This window comes from Pelmatolapia mariae, linkage group LG20 (genome assembly GCF_036321145.2).
Source record: "Pelmatolapia mariae isolate MD_Pm_ZW linkage group LG20, Pm_UMD_F_2, whole genome shotgun sequence".
Taxonomy (NCBI): Eukaryota; Metazoa; Chordata; class Actinopteri; order Cichliformes; family Cichlidae; genus Pelmatolapia; species Pelmatolapia mariae.
In genome coordinates, this window is record NC_086244.1 from 29,122,115 (window position 1) to 29,137,001 (window position 14,887).

Here is a 14,887-nt window from a genome sequence, read left to right on the forward strand (position 1 = left end):
CTTGCGGAGAGGGCAGCAAGTCCGTTCCAGTTAGGACCGGGACCATCTCTCCTGTCTGGCTTTTGTAAGATTTTTTTTCCCCTCTAATACACGTCCTTATGAATAAATGAAGCCCATGAAGTCATTTTTTCCATATTTGTGTAAATTGCTTTAAAAGCATTTTATCATGTCATAAAAAAGTGCAATTGATCTGCTGGGCTTAGCCCATTGGACAGCTGTGTGTTTTGTTAATGGCCACTTTGCTCCAAGCAGCTTATTAAAAAATTTATATAGAAATGCTAAAATTGCATAAATTATTTAGATACAGTAAGCATTTTTTTTGTTTTGGTTGGGCAGGGAGGGGCTGTTATCAGTATGGAAATTTACCATAGTATATTATCTGCTGAAATATAGTAATATATCTGCCCAGACACATATGTGTCCTCCTCACTGCACCCCCTCACATGCAGAGGCGCAGGGAAAAAAAGTATATATTTTTTGATGACTTCGTTTCAGCAACCACGGAATGTCACCCATATCCTGGTTGATTGTACTTTCGAGTTTTATGATGTTTTTCCATTGATTTGTTTCCCCGGCGCAGCTGCCGACCTCTATTGAGGGACGAACGTAATCAGCGCTGACGCAAATTAGATGGTTATTCGTTTCGAAAATTGACAGAAAAACAATAAAAAAGATGAAATGCTCCCAAATCAATAGATATAATGAAATTCAAATAATCCGAGAGATGAGGTCTCCATGGCAACTGATAATGTGGAAAAGAAAACAATTTAATAAAGGACAGACACGCTTTGAAAACAGATTGGGGAGGGGGGTGGCTGTAAAGAGGAGAGGAGAGCAGAGCAGAGGAGGTGGGGAGATGGAGGGATAGAGAGAGGGTGGGAGGGTGGTGGTGGTGGTGGAGTGTTTGTGGCTGTAGTGGTTGCTCTATAGCTTGTTTCCCCCGGCGTGTGAAGGATCTGTGTCTGTCCCAAGGACGCCGGAATAATTAGAAAAGCTTTCAGGCCAGAAAGTGCAGATTCAGGTTTTAATACACAAAATTATTTCAGGGGCAGTGAATCGGAAAACCATTTGTTGGTGACCTTCCTGAGAGGCCTCCCCCCCTCCCCGGTACAGGGCAAGATGGAGGCTATGTGGCAGCGCTGCCTGAGTTATGGCATATTTGTGTTTTTATAGAGGCAGGGGGAATGGAGTTGGGGAAGTTGGGAGGGGGACGTGGGGGTAATTGTGTGTGTGTGTGTGTGTGCGTGGTTGTATTTAGGTGTGTGTGTGTGTGCGTGTCTGGGGCGGTGGGGAGGGGGTCATAGGGAGACCTTCATGTCTGTGTATGCGTATGTATGTGTGTGTGTGTGTGTGTGTGTGTGTGTGTGTGTGTTTGTGTGTGTTTGTGGATCTGGCAGGAGTTTGGGCAGAGGGAGAGAGAGAGCAAAGAGGAGAAGGGAGAAAGTGAAGCAGCGAGCAAGAGAAAGGGGGAAGTTGCAGATCCGGCTGTATTTACAGATCAGTTGTCAAAAGGAGCCATTTAAGGGGAATGCGCCCGTTCCTGTGCTGTGACAGGCGAAGTGGCTGTTTAAAAAGCAAAAGAAACTATGAACCAGAGAGGGAGATAGTCAAACACAGGCTTTTTTTCTGTTGAAGACAGACAGAGCAAGGGGTGGCGAGGGAACGAGTGGGTGTTAAGTGACTTCATTTGTAGTCTATTTAAGGTATGTTTTACTTGTCCTTGTGCTGCTCCTCCAACATTTAATACAGGGGCTGCGTTCTAGTTAGCACAACAAGGGAATAATGATTGAGCGCATCGTTCTTATTTCCTGTAAATACAAATGACTTTCCTTCATCTGCCTAAAAAACTGTATTTGATTTCAGTCTTGCTGTCAAGGGAGATTTGCAACTGATGCAAACAGTGATAAGAGTAAACCAAAAGCACAGCTCTGTTTCCCTCATTAGCTTATCACGACTCTAAGTATGTACACTTTCTGGTGGCTTTATTCAACATCCGTGTCCTGCTCTTTTAACATCCTATTTTCTTTATTGCCCTTTGTCAACGTTTTGAAGGAAGTCTGATTGGGCGTTGGAGGCTTGTCTGTCAAGTCGTGACTATTTTTGTGTCATTAGAAGGCTTTGTTTGACTCAAATAAAGGTGATCCACCCTCTGTTCAAATTATACCTGCGGCAGGTCCGGGATATCGCGTCTTGGGTGCAGGTACCCTTATCCTGTTCCAGGTGGCAATAAATGGAAAAACCTACTCACCTCAACCTGATAATTGCTGTTCTGATATTTTAACTGCTAAAGATCCTGATCAAGATCAGGGCTGTTGTACAATATTAACTATCATAAAAGTTGGGCAATATTTGATAAAATTCTGGGATCAAGTTCCATCCATTGTTAATCTTCTTTCACTTTGTGTCAATTATGACTTAATAAGCGAACAACATTTGCATCGACTCTTCTGTCTACTGTAAGACGGCAATTTTATATTTGTTTTAGGTTAATATTCACTTTTAATTGAGTTGTTAACATGTTTTCATGCACAAAAGATAATTAAAAGCTTATTTAAACTCTTAGTTATAGTTAGATCTTCGCATTTTCACCCAGGGGGATTCTGCTCTTATTCAAAGGCAAACGGAGATCTGACATTCTTCAACAGGACAGCTAATATTCTCCAGTATTGATATTGCGATGTGAAAAGTGCCCCACAAGTCGGAGAGAAACTAGAAATTCCCCACTGTACACTAGCTAAGAGACTTCAAATCTAACATGCCAGTGTCAATGAAGACTGTTTTCTTTTTTTAAAATAATAATAAAAAAAAAAGATGGAACAGAGACCTGAAATATGAGAGCCGATAGCCATCTGCTATGTGTTGAATGTGTGTGTTTATGTGTGCATGTGCGCTGCGACACACACATAGGGCACAGAGCGCATGTTATCACTGTCAACAGCAGCCGTAGCAAACAGCAGCAGTTGTTCAGTGTGTGTCTGTGTAGCGTACCAGTGAAAGTGTGTGTGCTTGTGCGTGCCCACAATCTCTCGCTCTCTCGCTCCCTCACTGGCTGCTGGCTCCGAGGGACCCACTGTAAGTCAATCTGTGCGCTCATATGCCCATGAGTGTGTTTGCGTGTCTGTGTGTGTGAGGGAGTGCGCTTCTACTGTACTACACTTCAGGAGCCAGGGCCGAGCCTAGCTCAACGGGGCTGGAAAGGGCCAAGGGCCAGCTCCCGGTGCACGCCACCCACTTCATACCTGTCTATCTCTCACACACGCACTTGCACACACAGACGCACAAACACATGCACGCAGCTAGTGCAGCCGCGCTACTCTGCAGAGGGCTCTCATTGTAGCAGTGACAGGAGGGCGCCCGTTAAGTGGCTCTCTCTTCCTGGGGCCTGTGTGTCTGTGCGTGTGTATGTGTGTGTTTTCTTCCCCCATGTGGCTACGGGGTGGAGAAGGGCGCTGAAGGACCCCTACTGGTAAAGTGGGTAAACTCGCACAGCCTCGACATCTGTGAGGAGAGAGGGGGAGGGTAAGGAGGGAGGAGAGATAGACAGCAAGAGAGGAGGACAGAGTGGGAAAGAGGAAAGGAGTGTGAAGGAGAGAGGGAGGGAGAGAGACAGAGGGGGAGAGAGAGAGAGAGAGCAGAGCCTTGGCAGAGAGCAGTTGTGGAGAAAATGCCTTGCTTTGTGGAGAGAATTCTTCCAGGGCAGGAGGGAGAGGTGAGACAGAGCGCAGAGGGCGGTTTGCTGCCAGGTAAGACTCACACATACCTTTCTCTCTCTCTGTCTCTCTCTCTCTCTTCCTCCCTCCCTTCCTCTCTCTCTCTCTCTCTCTCTCTCTCTCTGTCTCTTCCACTCCCCCCTCCCCACACACACACACACACTCACACACAGGAGTTGAGTGCTACCTCGAGATGAACGGGTTTGCTACTATTTGCAGTTGGCATGAGTCAGGCACGCATGTGTAGTGATGTAGTGGGTGGTGTCAAAGTGTGTGCACGTCTGTGTGAGAGAGTGAGGAAATAGCAGGTGTACTGTTCATTTTCTGGAAAAAAAAAAAAGAAAGAAAGATTTTCGTTTCCATGTATATTTGTGCGCATTTGCACCCATAGTGCACTAAATGTCAGTCGTGTATGTAAATTCGTCTTAACGGCATTTTTGCTCGGTCAAAAGTTTTGTCTCTGACTTTTCGTGCCAGGCCTTAGAGCACTATGAGCGTCAATGGTGGAAAGTTTGTTTAAATTAAAATAATAATTGAATTAAATAATAAACACTTTTAAGGGCTTTACATTGTATTGTTTTTAATGCTTAAATTTGTGTGGTCTTTACTTGCTTTAGAGGGAAATATCGTTAGACTTTATACATTGATATTTATGTGTAAATAAACCTAACTAAAATTAGAAATTGTTTGAAAAGCACATAAATCCCTCTCCTCTGAAGTCAAGTGCGCCTCTTTCAGATCTGTTGTGAGGTAATTTGCGGTGTTGGTCGAGATTGATTTGGCTGTTTAGATACAGATGTTGTGATGGAGCGGTTTGTCATCGGAGGGATTTTCCACTCTGCTGATGTAAACAGTGTCTGTTGAAGAAAGGCTAAAGAGTCCTTTTTTTCCCTTGTGGAGACACGGTTCTGAGAGCAATAATCCTCCTTGTGTACAATTAGATTTTCTTCTTTTGGTTAAATAAATACTGTGTCTGTGAACATAAACACAGATTTACATGTGGCCCTGTGGGCGTCTGTCTCCCAAGCAGCACACCGCTTGAGCCCGGGCCTGATATTTCTTGTCGAGGCAGAAGTTGGCCGACTCCAACTTCACACTTGCTGTTTATTTGTTTTTATAACAAATGGAAGCAGCAGAGTGAAAGGTGAGGTCAGAATTGAATTTGGCTTGCTTTACCGTAGCGATCTGGCAACCGCTCTACTCCCATGTCCCATAGGGCTTGCTTTGGTTGTAGTGTTTGTTATTCAACTGATGTGTGCGTGTGTTTGTGTGTGTGTGGGAGCACACATATATGTCTTTGAGTAGTGGGTGGTGGTAGCAGCATTCACGAGAGAGACATTTTACTAAGCAGACATTTCCCCCTCTGTTTTCACTCTGACCTGGTAGGAGATTGATGACTGAATTGTGGAGTACATGTTAACAGTAACTGGTGATTTATGAAGATACTTAGGGTAAGTGAGGCCGCACAGGCTGGAGAGGAAGAAAAAGATATAGCCTTTTAAGTTAATGCAAAAATATTGCCTTTTTAAGTAATAATTGTTATTACTACTGCAGGGGTTTGGAGCGAGGTCTGAGTTAGACTTGGATGTGCACAAAGTGCAGTGTTAAGCTTTTCCTTTTCCGTTGGCCAGGCCCCTTCCTTTGTTTCAGGCTTTTCAAGTCTGACTCCTCAGAACAAGACAAGTTTGTCTGTGAGAAAAAAATATACGGCTTAGCTAGTTTGATAGAATAGATTGAGATATATCAAATAATTAAATTGAAAACAAAAAAGTCCTACTTTTTTCCCTGGGTAAACCAGAATGGAAAACTTTTCTTGGATGAACCCTTGCACTGCAACAAGTGCACTGTGTGTTTTGGCAGCTTCTCTTAGCCAAAGATCCCTCACAAAATCCGCATGCAATTTTAGAAGAATCAGATTCTTTCCCTTTCCTTGGCTCCTGAACTTGGTTGATATTATGCACACACACACAGAATCCTCTTCTCTATTCAAATATGAGGTTCTGTCCACTTGGATGTGATCTATGGCATTTTTAAGGAATAAAGCAATTTTAGTGAATGTAGACTAGTGCTTCCCCTGAAAGAGGGATGGCTTTCATTTTTTTTCAAGGCACCTCTTAGACTGAGTGAAATGTTTCCCCCGTTCGCTCAGGGACGACTTTATTTCTTACCAGGGATTTAACACTCACTCAGTCCCCTCATAAATACAGCGTCCCTCAGCCCTTCGCTAGCCATAACTCACGCACTAACTCTCTAGCTAACTAAACTCATATAGCAGAGCCAACACTTGTTTGTCTTTTACCTCAGCCTTTCTCCCTCTTACTCTTCCTCTCTGTCTCTTTTCCTCCTGTGTGCTGATTTATACGTGACACAATCGTCTCTGACTACCATCTCACCAGGCTCCTGCACTGATCTCCTTGGCCCACTGGTGGAGTGGGGTTTTAGAAGAAAAGTGCATTTGAATATGAGCTACCCTAATCTCCTCCAGGCTATTTAGAGTCAGCCTAATGCTCCAAGAATGAGCGGGAACAACGCAGGGGAAAACACGGACATCCCTCTCAGCGTGTCACAACACAGCTCAGGTCTCCGAAGAACAAAACAAGTATTTTGATTGGCTGATGAAAATCTCTCTCTGCGAAGCAAAGAGAATAAAATTCCTGATAAATTATCTCGGGGCACCTGTTGAAGCTTCACTCTTAAAAAATGTCTTTCTGCCTTTAAGGCACCTACATGTCGAACTTATCTTATCCTAGTGGTGCAGCTAGAAGAGCCGCCGCCACTAATAAAAAAAAAAAAAGTTATCAAAGGCCACACTGCTTGAACATACTCCTCCTATCCTCCAGGTTTTATGTAGGTTTGGGGTAATCTTGGTGATAAACAGATAACCAAGCAGGCAAACAAGCAAACAGCACCCATCACATACAAAGCTGGCATAGAGCAGCTGATAAACTTTTAAGCCATTTAACTTTGAACAGATGAAAGTGCTCAGGTGGGATATTACAGTATGGTGGAAGCCTTTAGTGATCTGGTGCCGACTGGCATTTTGGGAGGAGACGATCTTTCTGGCGTGGTTCCCGTATCGGTTGTTAACAGCCTGCTGGTACCTTCTGTTCTCTCTGTTCAGTCCCACTGGCTCAACACTGACAACTCCTCAAGCATCTGAAGACCCTCTGAAGTCAAAATCGCCCATTTTGATGTCTCGTGGCAGCGCCCCGCGTTTTGTTGTATTTGCCTCTGAAAACAGAGGCCCTGCTTGGAGGAATTACCCTCAGCAGTCGCTGGTGTCAGGCAGGGGAGGAGGGTATCATTCCTATTTCCCTCCGTCTCCCCGTTCTCCTCGCTGTCCTTCCTCCCTTTTTGATCTCACCATCAAATCTTCCCCAGTTTTTATGAGTGACGTTTACCCGAGAGCAGCTTGGGAAATGGCTGGCTGAAGAAGACGTTTGAGAAAATGTGCCTGAGCAAGCTATCACCTTTGATAAAGCCATAGTTCCAGTGGGAGAGGAAGAAGAAAGCTATAGAGCGAGAGCATTGTTGGTAATGAAAAATGCCATGAAAGAGGGAACATCTCTCTGATCCCAGCCTGTTACACCAACAATGTATAGTACAACAGATACTGCAGTGGTACATCAAGCAATTTCTCCGTTGCTGTACCACAATGAGCGTTTGCCCCAGCTGACTGATCTGAATCTGGGGTAGCACACTGCGCCTTTATTGCACATCAGCTGGGCATAATCTCATAATACGGCGCTCACACATACACGCGGGGAGTCACACTGGTACTGCCATCAACAGTGGCGTACCTTCAGCTGTGTCATCAGTTGGCAAAAAGCTGGCAAGGCACTTGAGTGCGCTGCATAAAGAGAACGAAATGATGGGGAAGTGGAGGGTAGGTGGAGGCGCAGAGAGAAAGAAATGTTAGCTTTAGTAATTACTACCTCCACAGAGAAGCAGTGGAGAGGACAGTGAGGCAAGCAAGCGCATGAAGGAGGCCCCGTGTGCAGATAATGAAGGGGTATCATTGTAGCTCTGACAGTGTTAATCTTAGAGCGCTGCACAGTGTGTCTGTGTGTGCGCGCCTATCAGGTTGTGTGTATGCCCTATGCAGCATATGTAGACACTGCTGGGGTGTATGGAGGTCGTGCTACAGCGCTGTTGACTCTCATCCTACCAGCGAGGCCATCCGGCCCACCTGACAGATTATCCAACCACTGACAGTCGCCGCCTCGCGCAGCTTCTGGAAGCCGATCCCAGAACTCCGCAGCTTCTCGTGTATCCATCGCAAAAAGCGCCGGGGTAGCCTCCCAGCACCCGAACGCCTGAACTTTTTCTTTGCAGGGAAAGGATTAAGAAACGAGGAAATGGGGGAAGAGTTGTCCAACTTTCTTTGTGCCCGGCTTTCTCTGTTTTCCTTTCCCCCCCTCCTTCCCATTTGAAGTTGTGATACACTCATTTAAGCCTCATCGCTCACACACGCGAGAAAGTGTTATGAATATGTATCAACACGGCATATGGCAGCAGTAGCACTGGGACTAGGTGTGTCCAGAAGGTAGAGTGCTGCCGATGCATTATTCTCCATTCAAATTACCACAGTAAGAATGCAGCAGAGAGCTGGGAGGTTTTCACTCTGTCTTTAGACGGGGCAGGAGACAAACCTGGATCGTGCGAAACAGCAGGAACGGAAAAGCTGTGATGAGCACAGTAGTTGGCCATCTGAGTTTCCTTGATTTGTTAGATTTTTTCGGCAGGTTCAAACCCGGCACACTCGCTGACACGAGTGTGATTAAAAGCGATATTTCTGACACATTAGGATGCACGCAGGAAGTAACCTCCTCTAAAGCGTTCATTATTAGATGCATGACAGACCTGAATATTTATAAAATAGGTTTTAATAATTAATAGCAGCAATCTGCTCCTGTAATTCATCAGATTTGCACTTCAACAGAGTATCCGTTTTCACTTTAAAATAATAATAAGAGGAATATTAATGTTGCAGAAATGTAAAGCGGGCAGCTGGTTGCAGCGCAAACAGGCAAGCGCTCCATGTTGGCTTCCTTTAAACTGTCACTTTTCAAATAAAATTACACTTTAAGCCATCAACACTGCACCATTTTAAAGCCTTCGCTTGTTTGTGCTTGACAATTTACTGAGTGGCTTCTCACAAATGTGGCAAGTCATGAAGATAAAGACGCAGGAAACAAAGTGGGTTTGGTGTAGAATGCAAAAGTAGTTGCTGTGGTTTTATCAAAAGCAAATTTATTTGTTTGAGTCAACTTAGCGGCACTTCCTTTTGTATACTGAGACCCAAAATAGACAGCATTCTTTTTTCCTGTAAAGCAGCTTTGCTTCTTTCATTTTTATTTTTTCCCCTTATTGTGAGTGTTGTTTTATCACACCTTCAAATTCAGTCACAGCACATTCCTCCCTCCACCGAACTCCCAGAAACACAAATGTTCCTGTTTTAAGTGAAAACTGCCACATTTATTTCTGCCTCCAGTTCGTGTTGAACTTTTTCAGTAAACCACGCTGTTTTTCCCCTGCTGTCACTACTGACACAGTGGAGTATTTATTAAACCCACTGTGGATCAGTTTTTCCTCAGCTCGTCGAAATGTCAGTGTGCATTTTCTGTTTTTTTGGACTGTGTGGCATCTCAGTGCAAATGATGTGACCTGCAGCCACGACACATACAGGAGCAGGAGGAGGGCTCAGAGCGCAATGCCCTGCTGTTTACAAACCTGCAAACAGGCATGCAGCACACCAGCACACACTTAATATTGGTTACAACAGTTTTACTTAACATATACAGTATGTTTACAGTGGCTTGTGCACCGAACCACACTTTCCCAACCACACACGGTACAAATAAACGCTTTGAAATGTCTTGTATGATCACAAAACCCTGTAGTCACATCTATGCTGCTTGTCAGAAAAGTAGAGCATAGCAGTTGTGGCAGGAGATTCGCAGTCACATGGGATAAAAAAAAAAACAACAAAAATGCAAATTCCTGCAAGCAGGAAGATTCGTTCTTATCACTTCCTCCCTTAAACTGAGAAACAGTGTATTTTGATCAAAATGCAATTGTGCTTCCTTGAATTATTTGAAATGCAAAACTGTGAAAAGTGGTAAAAACTTAAGAGTGTAAAAAGGCCGAATTGTTGTTTTTTAGACCGGCTGCAAAAGCTGCGCACGATGACATTTTAACAGGCACCTGTGATTCATTCTGCTGTGTAGAAAGTCCAAAAGACAAAACTCTGTCAGGCAGAGCAAATGTTTTAATGGTGGCCGGGGATCGATGTTGTCAGCGCAGGCATCCTGTCTGGAAATACGTCTTTCTTTTCTTTTTTTCTTTTTTTTTGTTGCTGTTTTTTTTTTTCTTGGGTTAATGTCACCTCCTTCTTTCTTTTTCGAGGAGAGGAGAAAAAAAGGGCAAAAAGGGGGTGGAAGAGGGAAGGAGGTGGGACGAGAGTGGGGTTCGGCAGGATCTGAGGAGAGCGGTGTGAACCGGGCCGAATTTAGGGAAATTGATGAAAAACATTGACTCGTGCGCTCATTCGCAAGGCCTCCGTAGCTGAAAAACAAATTTGAAACATAACCTTGGAAATCAATTAAGAAGTCCCTGAGAGCCGGGGGAAGAAAAAAAAAAGAAAGAGGAGGGAAAGGTCCACCCTTCTCACCCCCCACCCCCTTGTCTTTTCCTTTCCTCCACTTAACAGGAACTTGGGTCTGCCCATCAGAACGCTGCCGTGTGTGAGGAGGCTTTGTCAGCAGGGGCCTTATTTAATTTTTTTTTTACGGCACAGGGCCTTATATGCTGTCAAAATGTCTTAAGAGTCTTATTAAAGAAATGCCACAGCTCATTTCCTTGTAATGCAATTCATATGCTGGTGAAAGGGGGCATGTCTAAAGATCTAAACAGCTTTGCTTTTTAGGCTTCACATTAGGGGTTATCTGTGAGGGCTTGTCATTGATTGACATTATCTGGCCTGACAGGGCCTCATATCAAGGTTAACCTCATGGACAAAAGTGCCACCCGCATGGACACACAAACACACTCTCTCACCCACACTCGTAGTCAAATAAGGCACGCTCTCCTCGACTTCCTGTCGAGACTGGTGCTACGTACATGCGCTGGCTTCGTCGGCGTGTGCATGCCAGGTGGAGATTTCCAGAATTAATTGATAACTAATGGAGCAGCGTGTGCTGAGTTTACCCCGGAGGATTGACACTGGGTGTGTGCGCGCGCCTGCGTGTGTGTCCTGTGGAGAAACGGAGGGTGGTAGGTGATTGTAAGAGGGTGTCGAAGACTTACTTAGCGGCGTACTTTTGGATTCTGGTAAATGAAATACGGCCCCAAAGATAATAATGTGGAGTGACACGCGTCAGTCCAGGGGCGGCTGACCTCTTAGGCGAGCAGATCGTTTACTTCACTGCTGAAGAACGAGCGCAACTAACACTGCGTGAGCGTAATACACACGCTCGGCACACATCTCCCCTGCTCCCTCCCAACAAGCCACAAAGGCAAAGAGAGATCCCCGTGACCAAAATACAACTGAAGCAGTTAATCTGTACAGATATTAGCTCAAGGGCCCTCGAGAGGTGCACCGCTGAGCCCCTTCTGCACTGTACTACCCACACTGCCTTGCTCCCTCACCAAGAACAGCAACCGTGAGGGAGGGACACAGGGGTCGTCTGCTCATTTACCATGGCGGTTGGCTTATCAAATTGCACTCCCGGTGTCTTGAAGCTGAACACGAGCTCCAAAACAAAGCTTCAAGAATAAATTTCCCTTGTTTCAGTCCGTGGAAGCACGGGGCCATGTGCAATTGTGTATTTTTAAAGCCTTTTTTATTATTTATTTATTTCTTTTTTTGCCTCCTGCAACACACTTGCAAATTAAGTCATCATCTGGTGCCAGCTGTGAGTCCAGATTTGATGTACAATTTTAACAAGTTGGCCGTGTGTCCCATGAATTACCCTAAGCAGCAAACTGAATAAAAGTTGGCTGTTTTGGTACGTAGCTGTCAGAATGACTCTTGTCACTCATGTCAGATTGTTTTTTTTTCTCTCCCTTAGACCATTTTAGCTTGCTTGTCCTCTATTCTGGAAAATCCCATAATTACCCTGTTTGTGATGAAGCTGGAGGGCGTATTTGTCCTTAGATCTCAACTTTCCTGCCTGATTGCCCTCAAGTTCAGAGTCTTTCGTCCTCCGTCTATGCTCGTAATATACATTGTTTTCCTCAGCCATTGTCCCGTGCATTCGGCGAGTGTGTGACTGGGGCCGTTTGTGTCCGCCTTTGTCCTGCAGTGTCTTGTTTGTGTTTTACGGCGGTGTGACGGGAGCGTGGCACTTGGCTGAGGGCTTGTGTTAACAGCCTGTGGACTGAACTGAAGTGAAATAGTCCAAACAGGTCCTTCAAGGTCAGCAGCCTCAGAAAGACAGCAGACAATGTGCAAGGTCAAATTCTAGACTAAAAGCAATAAGTGCTTTATTGATAAAAAAAAAAAAAAAAAGGCAAAAAAAAAAAAAAACAAGCAGGCAGATGTGCAACCAACTGATTAATAATAAAATAGATCTGCGAGAGAGAGAGAGAGAGAGAGAGGGACAGGGGGAGGGCAGGGTGGAGAAGAAGAAAGCTACCTCCTGACTTTATGTCAGTGTGTCTTTGCACTGTATGAATGTGTCTGCCGGCCTGCTGTGTACAGTAGCTTTGGCAGCAAAAACATTGATCTTGTACTAAACCTAAAAAAAAAATCCAATAGAAATCCAGTGGTTTATAAAAAGAACAAAATGTGACACATTGGTGCTGGTGGCAGTTTCCCGTGTGCAGCCTCTCTCTTCATGCCTGAATCATTTCCTATCATTACTGCAGTTTGTGTGATCTGAATAGTACAGTGTGAAAGTACTGTTTCAAAAAAGATCACAAGCAACTCACTTCTCCTGTTTTGACAGTAATCTACATATCATATATATCTCATCAGTATCATGTTTTATGACAGAGACAACGTTCACCACAGGTTCCTTTTTTCCTTTCAGTCACTTTATGAACAATGTGCCTTTTGTATCGTGCATACTGCGCTATTATCTTTTTATGAAAATAAGCAGAAGGTATTGGACTGTCGTCATCTTTTATGTGCCTTCATCGGTCGTTCACTTGCACTCTCTGTGTGTGTGTTTTTTTTCTCCCTCTCTCTCGTCCCCAACCTGGCAAACCTGCCAAGTAAGGAGAGCTCCAAAGTGGATCAGGCAGTGGCAGATTTAGATTTGAGGTGGGGAATGCTAAGTCCCAGTCCCAGCCAAACCTGTTTCCTTAGGAAGACTCTGAGGGACAGAAGGGCTGGGAGATTTCCATATGCTCTGCCACCCCCCTCCACATAACCTGCAGTAGCCCCCACACCCACCCTGCTTGCTCCTTGGTAATATAAAGCCTCCTTTACAGCCCCTTTTGTAAATCTCTACTCTGCATAAACTCCTCAGATGTGCCCACCCCAAACCCCCATCTATCAACTAGTTGGCAATGGCATTGTTTTTAATCATCAGAACCTCAAAATTATTATTATCGCTTCTGATGCGGCAATTAAAACTTCAGGTCAGAGGCACAACGAGCGGTGATCAGCAGCCGAGCTGAGAAGTTTTAATTAGACGATCAGAACCATTAATGCACAAAAAAAGGTGTGCGCTGGGAAATTAACGGGAACGTCTTAATCAGGGTTAGCGACTCCGAAGAGGAGTCAAGTGAACAGAGAGCAAAAAACAAATCATTTCCGCACCACTGGGACAAAACTCAATTAAATATGCATGTGGAAAAATGGAAATTTCTCAGCATCGGCTGCACCGACTGTTAGAAAACTGTGGCAAAATCTCACGGCGGGGTCGGCGACCTGCTTATTGTTATTCTTCTGTAATAAAAATGAGAGAGGGGCCAGATGCTGGGGTCTGGGTGCAATGGCATAGTTGTCCATCAGTGACTTTCCGCTTGACTTCCTTGCGGCTGCCGCAGCCTCCCTACCATACAGCGGGGCTGGGTGGAGGGGGGGGGGAGGGTTGGAGGGGGAAGAGAGTAGAAGAGGAAAACATTCTCTTCCTGCAAGCCGTAAATTTACAAAAATAAAAACATGGTAATTTTCAAGACTGTCTGCGCGTGTTTGTGTGTGGCTCAGTGATTTCCCTGAAACACACATGCACGCACACTCGCGCATACATCTCCCTTGAGAGCCAGAGACATGAAAGGTTCACTGAGCTACACCCTGGGAGCTGCAGCCTTGTCGATTAATCTGCCATAGGTTCATGAAGTTATAACTAGACTTTTTCCTTTTTTTTCTTTCTTTTTTTTTTGAAGAGCTAATGCACCTCTCTGTTGCATATTGTAAAATAATCCTGAGTTGAATAGACATCTCCCAGACCCTGTTTGTATTAATTAACTTGAGATATTGCGGAGGGGTGGGGGGGTTGTCCCTGTGTCAGTCATGTTGAAACTCAGCAGGAATCTACAACAGGCCCTGTATCTGTGTTTGATTAGTTGAAGAGATAAGCTTCAGTTTAAACAGGTAATATCTACCTCTCTTATATACAGACCCCTCCTGTGTGCCTGCTCCATACAAACTGAAACGCTGCGGGGAGCTGGGCTGTTTATGGGGGGGTTAGCTGCTCTCTGAATTAACAATAAAGTCAAGTTATTCAATTCTCTATATGCTACACTTGTGGCTTTACATCCTCTGTAATATGACTATACACGTATTTTGGAACGAAAGCTGCCCACTCTTTCCTTTTTTGTGTCACAAAGAGGTAAAGCCGTGACCCCGCGCAGTCACGACCATTGTTAACTCCCACACCCTTTTACCCGTAGCAGCCTTGATTACAGTCTGTGCACGTTCACACAAATAATGCACTTCCAACAGCGTTATTAGGATTTGAAACACCACTTGATTGGGCATGATATCATTCTGGCACACAAACAGACACTCTGCATCAAAAAACCAACAAGACCTGTGGGGCTCGGAGCAGAGGAGGAGTTATTCTGTCAGCGCGGAGGGCTAGACTCTCACACAAGCTGTGTCATCCACCTCTGAGAAGAAGCAGGACCCAGCAGAACTTGCGCTTATGCACCACTGCGCTTATTTTTGACTGAAGATGAAAAAGAACCTGACCTTGTCGAAATGTATTCAAAATAGCTTCTTG

The 14,887-nt window shown here is 44.8% G+C and overlaps 1 protein-coding gene across 7 annotated transcripts in view; it reads left to right on the top strand.

The window, feature by feature from the left end:
- Positions 1-14,887, top strand: part of casz1 (castor zinc finger 1) — a 169,480-nt gene that overhangs the window by 117,723 nt on the left and 36,870 nt on the right. For 4 of the 7 annotated variants that reach the window (XM_063464901.1, XM_063464904.1, XM_063464902.1 and 1 more), the window contains exon 1: positions 3,650-3,743. The exons of the other annotated variants lie outside the window; for them this stretch is intronic. In XM_063464901.1, coding sequence (XP_063320971.1) covers positions 3,665-3,743 — 79 coding nt within the window. In that variant the 5' untranslated portion in view covers positions 3,650-3,664. Of the gene's footprint in view, positions 1-3,649; positions 3,744-14,887 lie in introns of those variants that run through there. 7 annotated transcript variants of the gene reach the window in all.